The sequence below is a fragment of the Schistocerca piceifrons genome, chromosome 2, assembly GCF_021461385.2.
Source record: "Schistocerca piceifrons isolate TAMUIC-IGC-003096 chromosome 2, iqSchPice1.1, whole genome shotgun sequence".
NCBI classification, from domain to species: Eukaryota; Metazoa; Arthropoda; class Insecta; order Orthoptera; family Acrididae; genus Schistocerca; species Schistocerca piceifrons.
The window spans coordinates 738,782,141-738,797,129 of NC_060139.1; the positions used below are offsets into that span (position 1 = coordinate 738,782,141).

The 14,989-nt window shown below is 44.3% G+C and overlaps 1 protein-coding gene across 1 annotated transcript in view; it reads right to left on the minus strand.

Moving 5' to 3' along the window:
- Window positions 1-1,221: 1,221 nt before the first annotated feature.
- LOC124774875 (protein takeout-like) overlaps window positions 1,222-14,989 on the minus strand; it is a 34,678-nt gene continuing 20,910 nt past the window's right edge. The window contains exons 4-6 of the mRNA XM_047249523.1: window positions 7,602-7,735; window positions 6,645-6,797; window positions 1,222-1,786 (exon numbers count right to left, since the gene is read on the minus strand). Of these exons, the coding sequence (XP_047105479.1) occupies window positions 1,629-1,786; window positions 6,645-6,797; window positions 7,602-7,735 (445 nt within the window). The 3' untranslated portion in view covers window positions 1,222-1,628. The remainder of the gene's footprint in view (window positions 1,787-6,644; window positions 6,798-7,601; window positions 7,736-14,989) is intronic.

Genomic DNA, 14,989 nt, shown 5'->3' on the forward strand with positions numbered 1-14,989 from the left:
TCTGTGCAGGAGCATAAATTCTTTTGCTCCAGAATGGCTAAGTGATTACCAAGACAGATTAATTGCGTTACAGTATTTCTGTGTCTAATTGTAGTCTGTCCAGCACGTAGCAAATAAAGTTAAGAGTCCCTGCCGCAGCCAATTAGCGCTTAGACTAACTATACTAGAACTTCGTAATGATTCGTGGAAGTGGGAACAAGCTGAGACGTTACCGGTAAATTATTCAAGGTTTGTGATACTTCATCGTCTGTACAAAAGGAATTCACTTTTTGCGTATCAAATGTTGATATAAGTTCTGTTTACTTACGAGACAAAGCAGTAGCATTAATGTGCTGACTGGTCGGTTTAGAATGGATAATGTAACTCACTGCAAAGAAGGATGGCTCAGAACATGTTTCTGGCTGCTGCAGACTGCAAGACGTGTTTCGAGACTGAAGGGAGATAAAGAGTGCACTGAGGAGGCATGCTATATTGCCACAAAAGTACACGAACATTGCTACCGAGCTTATCTCAATTCGATAAACTGATAGAACGCTTCTTAAATGTTCTCTTGTGATAACATCCACTTCAAAAACCAAATTGTTATTTGCTGGAGCCTGAAGTTAGTAATTTTTGATAAGTGAGTATTCCTTAACAGTAGCAGTTTCGGGTAAAGTGTCTATAAATAAAACCACGTAACACGTTGACAGTTTTAGCGTTCAACTTACAAAAGGCTTTTCTCCGATTTTTGATAGTTATCAGAACAAAAATTAAGTTTTTAATTTAATTCCCTTCTATTCCTTTGCGTTTACGCCTTCGAATTTGTTCACTGTTTTCATAACTTCGTAATATTCTTAACTTAGAATGACCTTATGTCCCACCTGTCGCCATAGCCATCAAGGTGAACTAAGGGAGAGAAATCGTTTCCGCCATCTGCCTGTGTAATCTTTGTTCTATTTGTTGCCGTATTTCAACTGTTCGTATCGTATTTTGTTAGGCGGAGACTGAGTAACAGTCCAGAATATATATGAGGTAGCCTGAAAACCACACTGCGGCTGGTCGGTGACCGAAACAAACGGTCGTCATTCGCCTTTTGAATTTACTCTGGATCTCATTGATCTCCCAGTCTCCGAAGTTAGGCCACCGTGTCCAAAGCTATACGAGCGTGTCTTTGATTGATTTCCCTTGTTTATTAAATACTAATGGAGTGGGAGTTTCACATTGTACTTCAATTAATGTTTGTATGGTTGTGAAATAAGTTTTATTCATAAGGAATTCTATAAATTGCTAAAGTTTTTGAGTAGCCAAAAAGAAGTGATTAAACAAGTCAATAATGATAGTACAAAAGGCAAGTCATTTATAATTTTTTAGAGTAAACTAGAGAAAAAAGTGTAATGGAAACCAGTGATAGGTAATTATCATATTCACTGAAATAAAATGCCCTTCCTCCGGAGGGCCATAGGGGAGAACGTTTGTGCAATCTACCACTCTCGCTTCTCAAACGATAGACATTGGTCCTGGAGAAATAAACATTATTTAATATAAATAAGTGTCTAAGCATGAGGAAGGAAGTGTTTTCGAGTAACTTTTAAGGCACACGAAAACATAGCAATAACAACAAATTGGTACAGCTGGCGGTCACCGGCGGGCTACACCTTCTCTGGGAAGACTTCATCGTAGGGCACCAGGTTTGTGATGCCGGACAGAACCTGCGTCACCACCGCAGACAGCGCCTCCGTCAAGGCCGGACCAATCTCCTTCACCACTTCCTGCCAATTCTCGTTCAGGAATGTGTTCATGTTGTCACCTGTAAAAAAACACACACGAGATGTCTCATCAATTTATCAGGAAATATTGAGACATCACAACTTGTGTACAGGAACAAAGTGTAGAATAGGAGAAAGCTGCGCGACCCAGGGGGGGGGGGGGGGGGGCAACCACATGGAAGGAGGCAGGAAAGCTGTCATTAAGTGGATAATCACGGAAAGTTACTGAGTGTAGCACATCGAGGCTTCTTGTTGCGCAACCATTCATAGCTTGTGTGCGTTGTGCATATAACGCAGAGTGATATCTAAGGCATCCAGCTGAGTTAAGTGAATCCTTGAGCTATGAGACGTGGGTTTCTGCAAATTGTCAGCTAGAAAGTACTACCTGTTCTTCAGTTGACGGCCGTGATTATGTGTATCCAAGCCAGCCATTCTGTATATTATTAAGGGTGTCATACTGATAGCGAATACCTGATAACTGCCTCAGTTAGTTTTCCGCCACTGTTCCACTCGACAGGCCCCAGGTGTTTCCTCTGCTGGTAGTGCTAAGCCGGGGTCATCGTCCACAAAGAGTCCCACTTTTACTTTCTGACGCTTTCTCGTAAAACTCTCACAGTACTATTTTACACTCTCTTTTTGATGCAAGTGTTGGAAGTTTTTCTGTATTGATTCACTAGAGAGTGCAACGGCAAAACAGACATCACTCTGCAAGGATAATCATATAAATTAACGCTAAATGTTTAAAGCGTTCACTGGAGTAGTCACAACCAAGGAAACTAGCAGGACGTGGCCAGTCTTGCTGCTGGGCCTCTCTAATTTCCCAACAACCCTTCCGTACTGTAGTCCATCGTTATAGTAAACAATGTTGTTCTACGCACCTGAAGCGCCTAATTCAGATTCACTATGACTGGGTCCCATGTTCTGTTGAAGGTGTCGATGTCTTCAGGGAGTTACCTGTTAATTTAATTCTAACTTGTTCGGTTGCAGAACAATCCCAGAAGGTTTTTGCTTGAGTAGTGACAGATATATTATCGAACGCATATTTATGTACTCCTTTAACTAGGTTTTAGAAAGGCTTAAGAAAAGCGTTGTAGACATTTGCGAAGATAATCTGGCACTGCAGACAGTGTGGTGAGTTAAAGTCTGCGCCCTCGACCATGAGTGACACAACGACTGACAGAAACCGAATTACATTATTACAATAATTTATTTGTCCGCTAATCCCGTCTGAGACGCTCTAAACGTAAAACCAACAATTGTGTTGTTCATATACTGTTAGATTGTAAAGGAAAGCAAACGTAGCTTCGGAAAACGTCATTATAGCCCTTGAAACGGATTTTTATCTTAAAAAAGGTGTTGAAGATAACTGCCACCGACAGCCTAGGTTGAAAGATCTGTTAATAACATCGTTAACTTCTCTTGACATAAGAGTGCGAATCGTCTACGAACCCACGCTTTTGCATGCGGAATCTGAATACTCCCCATTCGAGTTTACACCCTCCGGCTAAAACCAATCCGCTTATCCAGAGCCAACAACACAACCAGGGTCCAGCAGCTGCAAAAGTCAACTCTTGGGTGCCGCTCACACGCACAAATATCAGTACACTCAAAAAGCCATGACTTGCATAATTCTTTTACGTGGAAATTTACATTATCGTTACGTAACTGTAGTGCAACATTGTTAACGGGGTAATCAGCATGCTGACCAGTAGCCAATTATCCACTTAATACTTAATATAGCTACGAAGTCCCTCTCACGTAGCTTGCATGAAATGAAATACAGTCCCTTCCAAAGTCATTTATGATGCACCCACAACGAATGTTTATGTAGTAGAAGGTACATTTAGCACGTTGTACATTAGGTTTCTCAACAGTCTTTTGTGTTGACGGATATTTTAATCACAAACGCATTTTGATGATTTACTTCATACTTACAAAACCCAGTTCCCCACTAAACACGGAAATAAATCGCGATATAGTATGCAGCAACGAAAATCATGCGTCATCAAGACAATGTTCTGTATCATTGTGGACTTTCAACAGCATGCAGCGTTGTTAAAGATCCTTCATGGGTTGACATCATCTGCCTTTCACGTATCCTGTGAATCTATGCTTCTGATGCTGATCAAATCATGTTTGCTTTAAATACAAGCTGTAACGATCGTGAACGTTAGTTACCTCTGAGACTGGACACGATGAATTGACGTCAGTCAAGAATGTCTTTAAGGCGTCGAAGACGCCGTTATCAATGTCTCACTGGGTTTGGACGAGGTCGAGTATTAGGGCTACGAGAAGCTGAACGTTCCTCACGTGATATTGCAGATTGCCTTGGCAGGAAAGTAGCCGCTGTACATGATTGCTGGCAGTGGTGGCCCTGAGAACGTACAGTCGCAAAAGACCGGGCTACGGATGGGCACGTGGCACTACCCAGAGCGAAGACCACCGTGTTCGTCATATTGCTGTGGCTCATCGTACTGCATCTGCAGCAGCAATATGAGCAGCAGTTGGCACCACAGTGATCCAACGAATTGTTACAAATCTGTTACTTCAGGGACATCTCCGAGCCAGACTCCCTGCAGTGTGCATTCCACTGGCCCCAAACCACCGCCATTTGTGACATCAATGGTGTCAAATCAATGGTGGTCAGGATTAAGGTCTGTTGTGTTTTCAGATAAAAGCTGGTTGTGTCTCGGTGCCAGCCATGGCCGTGTGTTGGATAGAAGGAGGCCAGTTGAAGCCCTGCAACCAATCTATCTGCATGCTGGACACTCGGGACCTACACCTGGAGCTACGGTTTTGGTTGCGGTTTCCTATGACAGCAGGAGTACTGGTGGGTTATCCCACACCCCCAGACTGCAAATTTGTGCGCCAATCTGGTGATTCGTCCTGTTGTGCTGCCGTTCATGAACAGCATTCCAGGGGCGTTTTCCAACAGGTCAACGCTCGACCGCATTCCGCTGTTCCAACCCACCATGTTCTACAGAAAATCGACTTGTGACCGTCCCTGTATTGACCGACCAACTGCAACAGGCAGTATAGTAATCGCCGTTTCCGTTCCCAGCAGACTACGGCAGTAAAAACGTCCACGATCCAACGTAAACATGTCGTAGGTCGCATTGTCTTGTTTCCTTGGAGATATACTTGTCGTCAAATATTTGAAATTATACTTGAAAGGAGAGACAGCATTGGTCGTATATTTTTGTTTATTATCGCAAAATCGATTTTCGGTCACTTAGTGACCATCTTCAGTGCTGTAATATATAACTTAAATTAGTAAGCACTGGTGTCAATAAGCTTACGGCGATCACATTGACACCAGTGCTTACTAATTTAAGTGCACAGGACACTATGGAGTCGCCAATCAATCAATTTGAAATTATGTCAACGAGCAGCAAATATCATATACACTCCTGGAAATTGAAATAAGAACACCGTGAATTCATTGTCCCAGGAAGGGGAAACTTTATTGACACATTCCTGGGGTCAGATACATCACATGATCACACTGACAGAACCACAGGCACATAGACACAGGCAACAGAGCATGCACAATGTCGGCACTAGTACAGTGTATATCCACCTTTCGCAGCAATGCAGGCTGCTATTCTCCCATGGAGACGATCGTAGAGATGCTGGATGTAGTCCTGTGGAACGGCTTGCCATGCCATTTCCACCTGGCGCCTCAGTTGGACCAGCGTTCGTGCTGGACGTGCAGACCGCGTGAGACGACGCTTCATCCAGTCCCAAACATGCTCAATGGGGGACAGATCCGGAGATCTTGCTGGCCAGGGTAGTTGACTTACACCTTCTAGAGCACGTTGGGTGGCACGGGATACATGCGGACGTGCATTGTCCTGTTGGAACAGCAAGTTCCCTTGCCGGTCTAGGAATGGTAGAACGATGGGTTCGATGACGGTTTGGATGTACCGTGCACTATTCAGTGTCCCCTCGACGATCACCAGTGGTGTACGGCCAGTGTAGGAGATCGCTCCCCACACTATGATGCCGGGTGTTGGCCCTGTGTGCGTCGGTCGTATGCAGTCCTGATTGTGGCGCTCACCTGCACGGCGCCAAACACGCATACGACCATCATTGGCACCAAGGCAGAAGCGACTCTCATCGCTGAAGACGACACGTCTCCATTCGTCCCTCCATTCACGCCTGTCGCGACACCACTGGAGGCGGGCTGCACGATGTTGGGGCGTGAGCGGAAGACGGCCTAACGGTGTGGGGGACCGTAGCCCAGCTTCATGGAGACGGTTGCGAATGGTCCTCGCCGATACCCCAGGAGCAACAGTGTCCCTAATTTGCTGGGAAGTGGCGGTGCGGTCCCCTACGGCACTGCGTAGGATCCTACGGTCTTGGCGTGCATCCGCGCGTCGCTGCGGTCCGGTCCCAGGTCGACGGGCACGTGCACCTTCCGCCGACCACTGGCGACAACATCGATGTACTGTGGAGACCTCACGCCCCACGTGTTGAGCAATTCGGCGGTACGTCCACCCGGGCTCCCGCATGCCCACTATACGCCCTCGCTCAAAGTCCGTCAACTGCACATACCAGTGTTAAAGACTGCGATGGAGCTCCGTATGCCACGGCAAACTGGCTGACACTGACGGCGGCGGTGCACAAATGCTGCGCAGCTAGCGCCATTCGACGGCCAACACCGCGGTTCCTGGTGTGTCCGCTGTGCCGTGCGTGTGATCATTGCTTGTACAGCCCTCTCGCAGTGTCCGGAGCAAGTATGGTGGGTCTGACACACGGGTGTCAATGTGTTCTTTTTTCCATTTCCAGGAGTGTATTTAAATGCTTTTTTCTACTGTTATTCAGGGCTTTGTAGTGATCAATCTGATAAAAGCGTGACACGTGTTGCAAGGAAAACGTCAATTGGTCTTTGCTCACCCAGAAGCTTGTTGCCACCGAACAGGCCGTCCAGATGCATATAGGCGCGGCTCATGTCATACTTGATCTCCGAGTGCGTAGGCTTAATGTACTCTTTACCATCGTCTCTCTTCTCCAGTTCCCAGTGAACCGTGACGACGATATCCAAGTCAACTGAAAATAAAAACAAAGGTGATTTGATTAAATAATGATACTGATGTGGTTCTGATTCTAATATTGAACAAATCAATTACTTTAAAATGTTCTTTTGAGCGGAGTAAAGCAAGTAAAGACATAAAAACTGAACGAGTATGGGGTAAATGAAACACTTATGCTATCGAGCTATCTGCGAAAATAGGTGAATGAGTAAATATAGAATTAGATTTCGTCTCCAACCTGTTTTTGGTCAGTACGAAAGTGTGCGTGTGAAGAAGTAACAATATACACCGATTCTCCAAAAGTATTGTTTGGATTTCAGATTTCAAGCGAAAATCACCGAAATTTTTAACGGGGAAATCAGAGTAGTACCAACGCCAGGCGTACCATAGGATGGCTTGCGGAATATGAATGCTAAGGTAAATAAAAAGAAATTGGGATATAGGTCCTGATAATGTGGGCTTCTCGTGGCTCGTAACAGCACACAACGAGTAAACAATAATGTTCTCTCGAAAGACTAGAGTATAACCCCCACATCGTGGATAGACCAAGTTTTAGCGATATCCTTTCTTTCAAAGGTATTAGTGCATAAGGTAAGTTCTAAATGTATGAGAGAAGTCTTAGGAAGTGGGTTTGGCTCTGGCTGGAGTTGAGACGTGAAATTATATTATTAGTGTATATTTATAATTCGAAAGCGCTACTGAACAACAGACTGGAAACTGTTGGCTAATTGTCTTATGTGAATCATTTACAGCAGAACAGATTCTAGAATGTGAAACACGACACGAGGTGAGTTGTCCGCTGACATGCACTTGTACTCACCGAGTGTGACGTTGACGTCTCCGCTGCCCTTGATGGCCAGCAGGAGGATCTTGCCGTCCACGCTGTACTTGCCCATCAACTGGCATACAGGGATGCGCGCTTTGATTTCTGCTTCGTTTTTGGCGAGATCAAAGCTGGAAATAAAACAGTAATGTAGCATATACTTAATTCTCAAAGTACTCCTGTAACTTTAGCTGACAGATTTACCACAATCGGTAGAGACATACTAGGGACTACATGAATCTGATTGCCGTAAATTTGGCAAACGGTAATGACAATACGCACATTCACCTTAATCAGGAGTGAGATACCGAAGACTGCCTGAATGTGGATGGCTGGACAGCGGTTTGAACCTCGCTCATCCCAGCTGTCAGACCTATGCCTTAATCAGCGCAACCACCTCTGCATGTGTTTATATGAAGTCTAGTCAAAAAAGGACGTCAATCTTTCAAAGAGGAAGCTTTTACTAAAAAGAAAGAAAAGAAAAGAGGAAAGCTTTACAAGAGACGTCATTTCGTGGCGTAATCTTCCTCAACCTCTATGCACTAAGTCGATCGCTTGATAAGCTTGCAAAACCGACCTGGGAGACACTATGTGGGATCGTGGACATCCACTCTTGTAATGCTGCCTCAACCACGTCATCGGACGAGAGCTTGGATACATGATGGGTCCATTCATCCAACCAAAAAGGTGAAACTAACGTGGAGCTAGGTCAAGAATGTAAGTCGTGTGCTGCAAGAGCTCATACTAAGATTCAGAAGGTTGTTTTCCCAACTTTATGAGGGCGGGCATTATCCTTAATGTTCATATTCATTTTGAGTTTTAGATGTCACAGTTTCCCACAGAAATTGTTATTATTCACAGTGTGTCCTTTAGGAGTTTAATGAATAATCAGTGTGCGCTTCATACCCCAAAACATTGTTATCGTCAACTTTCCTGCCTGAACTTGGCATACTGAACTTTTTTGTGTAGTCAGATGTGGTTATTTCCACATCAACCCTTCTCGCTTACTCTGCAGTACATAACGATGAAGGTACATCCGGTAATTTCTAAATAATTGCCTTTCGAAGTCGCGAGGTCCAAACGATACATGTCGAACGTGCGGTTGAAAATCGATCATGTAACTCTGGTGGCGGGCGTTATGATCAATTATTTGTGATCGTCATTTTCATCTGTTTTCCATCGTTCCTTTAGTTGCTCTAAATTACATACCACCGCGAATTATTTGTGAGTTGCTTGGGAAACCGAGACGATTTCTGTCGATAGTGACTGTGAAGTCTGGTGTTCCTGACGTTTCTTCGGCGGATTATCTCACATGGAAAAATCTAATTCCATGCTTATCCAGCGTAGAAAATTGCTTGACATTTTGTCACAAATATGGAGTACTACCGGATGAGGAAATATGGGACTGTGTAGACTGCCGTGGTGCGAAGTGTGTCAAACTTCGTAAGAGGAGTTTCGATTCTGAAACACCGTTACAATTTCATTGCGGACAGTGCGGAAAACGAACGAGTATCAGGAAGAATACGTGGTTAGACTCTTTCAAATTATCCATCCAGACCAGTGTAATTGTTGTATGTTGCTGGATTCGAGACTACACCTTGCAAGCAACAGCATCGGAAACTGATTTATCTGCTATTACCGAGTATGACTATTTCAGGTTTTGCAGAGAAATGTGTTATGTGGTAGTGACACTCTGTGAAGTCTTCCATTAAAAGAGAAGGGTGTCCAGGACAAAGATACTAACTGTACTTGTTTCAGTACCTCTATTTCCACAACTTGCGTTTGCAGGGAAAAGTTAACGCGTAGAACACTCTGCCGATATTCTCGCGTGATACTAGCAAAATTTACCCAGGCTATGGCAAAAAGAGAATTGTTACTATAGCGTACAAATTACATGAACTTTCATATGCCGACAACACCAACAACGAGTAAGGTAAGTCGTCTCCTTTGTAATTACAAGTACTTTTGTAACGCTCTTCTTTTGTTGTTGCCAGAGTGAGCACAGGAAATACTCATAATGCCCGCCACCAGAGTCGCATGATTGATTTACAACCGCACGTTCGATATGTATCGTTTGGATCTCGCGACTTCGATAGGCAATCATTCTTGTAAATTACCGTACATCCCGTCAACGGTTACTATGTGATTGTGAAAGTATTTTCCTTTCTGTTCAATACACCTTAAATGTGGCTCCGACATTTAGAAACGCTTCAGGGTTGTCATGGATTTTGATATCAAATCGAAAGCGCGATGTAAAAACTCTGCCCGTCGCCAAGCAACGACCCGCTCGGCTTCCAGCTAGGCGGCTCGGGCACTGTATGGAGCGTTCACGTAACGCCCCTGAGAGTCGGCCCGTGGTCGGTTGTTGCTCACCGCTAAACGGAGGAAGGCCATCGGGCAGCTGCCTGTGGCGGTTATGTGGATCTGGAAAGCTACAAACACCTACCAGAGTCGGGCAGGTTTCTGAATAGACGTCTGCATTATCAAACGGCGTTAATAGCAAACGTAGTGTTTGAATTGCAATTAATTCGACCTGCATTTTGTTCCCTGCAGATAAACAGGCAGGGTCAAGCACAGGTAACATACGGATTTGCTTCATGAGCATCTTATTCTGTGTTGTGGGCTGCTTCTACTCTGTGCTTCACTTAACTCACTTGCTAAGAAGAGTATACTAGTAGTTACGTTCGTGAAAATGATTTGACCCTACGCTTGTGTGCATCAGCAGATTTTGCCTCTTGTGTACTGTGGATAATTTACAAGGATTGTGAGTTGGTTGCAACACATGTTAGCGTTCAGACAAGGCAAATATTCTTATTTTAACTTAGGACTTTGGGGCGTCTTTCTGTTGATTGTATTCCTACTGTTTGAATCAAATTACTTAGATTGCAAGTATATTTTATTTAGAATCTTATCTGGACTTTTTTCTATATTTTTCTTGATTAGGGTTCGAGCCTGATGTTCAATTTGTGATAGTACTTCTTCTGTGTAGGATAGAAACATTCTGTTCGTGGAAGTCAATTGGCACATTTGGTTTTACTTAATGGACATAATTTCACACTGAATTAACATTGTATTTTTTTCTAATTTGAAAGTTAATTGCAAGTTGAATCGTAAACTGTATGGTCACTGCTGAGTTGGAAGCTGTCCCTTGGATGTCTATTGCACATGTTCTTCCAGAGTGGGCTGTTACTCAAGTTAATAATTTGCGCTCATAAGTGGCAATGCCGTTAGTGGCACTCATTTCCTGATTTGCACTTGTAAATAATTTTTCCCACTGTCGTTGTAGAATTTTGTAGTTGTAGCTCGCTGCCTGATATGGGCCGAAGGTTAAACATTCTCTTGCAGTGCTTTTATTAGTATAAGTTGCCTAATTAAGATTCTTTCCTCGCGTTTTAGTGAAAATGTGTTTGCCCTATACAGATCATAATTGTAGCGCTGATTGATTATATTGTACTTCCACTCTTGTCATATTTGTTAAAGTTGTGCTAAGCAATAAATGATCACCCTGATAACAAAACAATGTTACTGCCTATCGGATACAGTAAATAAAATATGCGTCGTATACCATGTACGCCTCTACTCCTTAAATTTTGACCCTTACATAAACATAACACACTTCAGAATTTAAATCACTTCAACGTGTGCACCCCCGGTAACACTCAAAATATCAACCGGCCATTCGGTCTCTTGCCATGCATTCTGCAACATGTACATGGTGTGATAGTGCCAATGGCATCTCTGATGCGCTGTTGAAGTGTAACAGTATCAGGAACTGTTGTTTTGTACACAATATCTTTCACATACCCCAAAGAGGGAAATCTAAGGGTGTAATGTCAGGTGACGACTGAGGCCATGAAATTAGGCAGTCTCTGCCAATCTACCTGTTGGGGGAGATTTCATTAAGAAAATGGCAGGCTTCTATAACCCAATGAGGGAGAGCACCATCTTGCTGAAAGATGACAGTGTCTTGCATATCCTGCAGCTAGGGAACGGCATAATTCTCCAACTTTTCTATGTAAACGGATCCACTTACACTGCTTTCAAGGAAGAAAAGTGGGCCAATCACTCGATCACATATTAACCTACACAACACAACCGTTGGACTGTCCTGAATGTCTTAGATGCAATAATTTACCAACAGCCGTATGTATTGTTTCCGTACGGTATGAGGATTTTCTGATCCCCATATCCGGACATTATGCCGGATAACTGGGCCATGAACATGAAATGTAACGTCATCGGAAGAACACACTTAATCGTTTTCCTCGTTCAAACGGTTCTGCATTTTCACTGCAAGTTTATCACGTTTTTGGTGATCATCTGGTTGTAATGCATGAACAATTTCGACGTTACAAGCATACAATTTAAGACGTCTGAGAACCACTTTACGCGCTGTACTCTTTGGCGCTTGATGCTCTCGCGAAGCTTGTCCAACCGATTTCAATGGCGACCTCGTGAATGCTGTTTCATCTGCCTGCACAGTCTCCTCCGAAACAGATGGTCCGCCGCTATTTGTCCGTTTCTGAACCGACCCCGTTGCTAAAAACGTTTCCATTCTTGTTGTGGTTAGATTGACATCGAGTGCTTTCTTTCCATAATGGGACATAAACTTTTACTGCACAGCAATCGGTGATTCGGTTTCTGCTAGACGCAACACACTGAGCTTTCTCCGGGGGGCGGTGTGTGGGGGGTGGCGAGGGGTGAGGGGAGAGGGGAAGTCATTTTTATAATACAGCTCACACATCACTCCTTGCGGCGAAAGTGTTGAATGAGACACGGCTGTGCAGAAACTTCATGGGTTCCCTAGTAGTCCTGTAACAAATATCAAACATTATCATCATAAATACAATTACCGTTCAATCTTGAAATCAAGGTTGACATTGATGGACATCCTGTATATTGGTACAGTATTCCCACTAATCTGTGTTTATAAAGAAATGTCTTTTACGGTCATATTTATTGACCCAGCACCTTAACGCTCCAAGCTCCTTGCTGGCTACACCGTTTCAGTTTTTGTTCGTCTTTGGCAATACATGTGTTACTGAACAAGCAGCAAATTTGTGATAATTTGGAGGTGGATTGACGATTCCAAGCACTAATGTTCCGCTTGCGACCAAATTTTCAGTTCTGACATGACGATCATCACGAAACATTCGCTCAGATGCCTCTATTTTCACATCAGTTTTCAAAGTGAGTTTCATACCCGACCGCTGTTCAATATAGATAAATACAAATCCACTTTCAAAAGCGATTCATTCACTCCTAAAACTTTCGTTCATCACCACACTGCAGCTGCATGCCGCTGAAATATCTCCGCATCGTTTGTCTGTTCAGAGTGCAAAAAACGAAATCCCTCTTCTTGTTTGATCGTTGCATGTAATAAAGTTCATAAAATCAGTTCGAATAATGCTGTTCATTGAACGAACGCAAGCAACGCGCAACAGCCAGCAATAGTAGGGTTAAGGCATGCCATTGGTGAGACATTGCGCCGGCCGGTGTGGCCGTGCGGTTCTAGGCGCATCAGTCAGGAACCGCGTGACCGCTAGGGTCGCAGGTTCGAATCCTGTCTCGGGCATGGATGTGTGTGATGTCCTCAGGTTAGTTAGGTTTAAGTAGTTCTTAGTTCTAGGGGGCTGATGATCACAGATGTTAAGTCCCATAGTGCTCAGAGCCATTTGAACCATTTTTTTTGAGACATTGCTGTCGGCCTATGGAACGGGAAAAACTTCCTTTACTTACTGACTTGCCCTCGTCGCTAGAGTATTATAGTTATCATACTGCTGATTTCTAATTTTGATGAACCCAATTACTTTTCGCATATTGTGCAAGCTATGTAGACCGTGCATTCTAAAATAATTATCGTTTTAGTGGTTAGCGCCATTCGGCCGGTTTATCGCCATTCTCTATCTTTCTTGCTAGAAATATCTTCATTTGTAGGTATGCCGATTGTCTCCGTACTTTTTTACACACGGCAATCTCTGTCCGCCCCTACAGTGTTCCCGCTGTATCCTCTTGCGACTTACAAACCATACAGTCATGTGCCGTGGGTTACTGCAGTGCAGGCGTGCTAATGACACTTCCTTTGGAGCTCAGACGAAAACAATCCGCAACAACGGGGCCATGTTTGGTTTTTGGCAGTCGAACCTCACTGCCAGAGGTATAAGCATCGCCGCAAATGCGCGCTGCCTTGGCGGCACTACCTTGCTTCAGAGAGTCACGTGCCCCTCCGGTATCCTTCCGCCGGACGAGTATTTAAGTCGCAGCACGACCGCTCCGCTGTCAGTTCATACTCCAGACTTCCCGTCGACTGCGCCTAATGGTTCCTCAGTTGGGGTTCTTTCGCCATGGGCACTCTAAGCTCCGTGCTCAAGGCCAGCTGCATCTAGTGGTCCATCCACCAAACGTAGTCCATTGCACCAAGCCAACCGAGGAGAACTTCACTGCCATATCGAAACAAGGCAGTTGCCACGTGCATCCATCGCTCACCGCTTCACGGAACTCCATCTCTGAGTCGTTTTAGAATCACCGCCTAAAGGGACGCCATCAGCACGGACTTGTCCACTTGCAAAGATTCCAGCGCAATGACTGATTACCTGATAGGACATTCCAGTGCAGCATCAGTGATTACACAGTAGGACATTCCAGTGCTTCAGTGATGAACTATCAGTCTGAAGAAAGTACTGCAGACGAACATTCCAAGATACTGCTACTGAATTTTATTTATTGGACTCAATAAAGTTCCAGTATTCTATGCTACCTGGGCACGTCAATCACAGTGCGCTGTTCGTCTCGTCAATAACACTACAGTGGCGACCAAGATCATAGCATTTAGTATCAGAGATTCCAAGTTATCGTCCGCACTACAGTAGTGAAAAGAATACTTAGCTTAGTGATTATGTTCCAACAGTGCCTAGCGTCCAGATTGTCAAACTTCTGTGGTTTCGTGCTTGCTTATAGTAGCCTACCGTCCCCGTGCACTACTTCCGACTGTTTCTGATATTTTTTCGCCTCATACATACGCTCTCAACGCCGGCTGTCTCTTTCCAGCTGTCATCCCAGCCCCATACATCTTGCCACACCTCCTGCTTCGCTTACAGCACCTACAGCAAGACTGCGAGCATTCTCTTGCCAAAGTTAATCTCTCTGGCCGCTGCTACTACCCAGGCGTCCACGACACATTCACTAATCCAGCAGGAATTCAAAAATGGTTCAAATGGCTCTGAGCACTAGGAGATTTAACTGCTGAGGTCATCAGTCCCCTAGAACTTAGAACTACGTAAACCTAACTAACCTAAGGACATCACACACATCCATGCCCGAGGCAGGATTCGAAGCTGCGACCGTAGCGGTCGCGCGATTCCAGACTGTAGCACCTAGAACCGCCA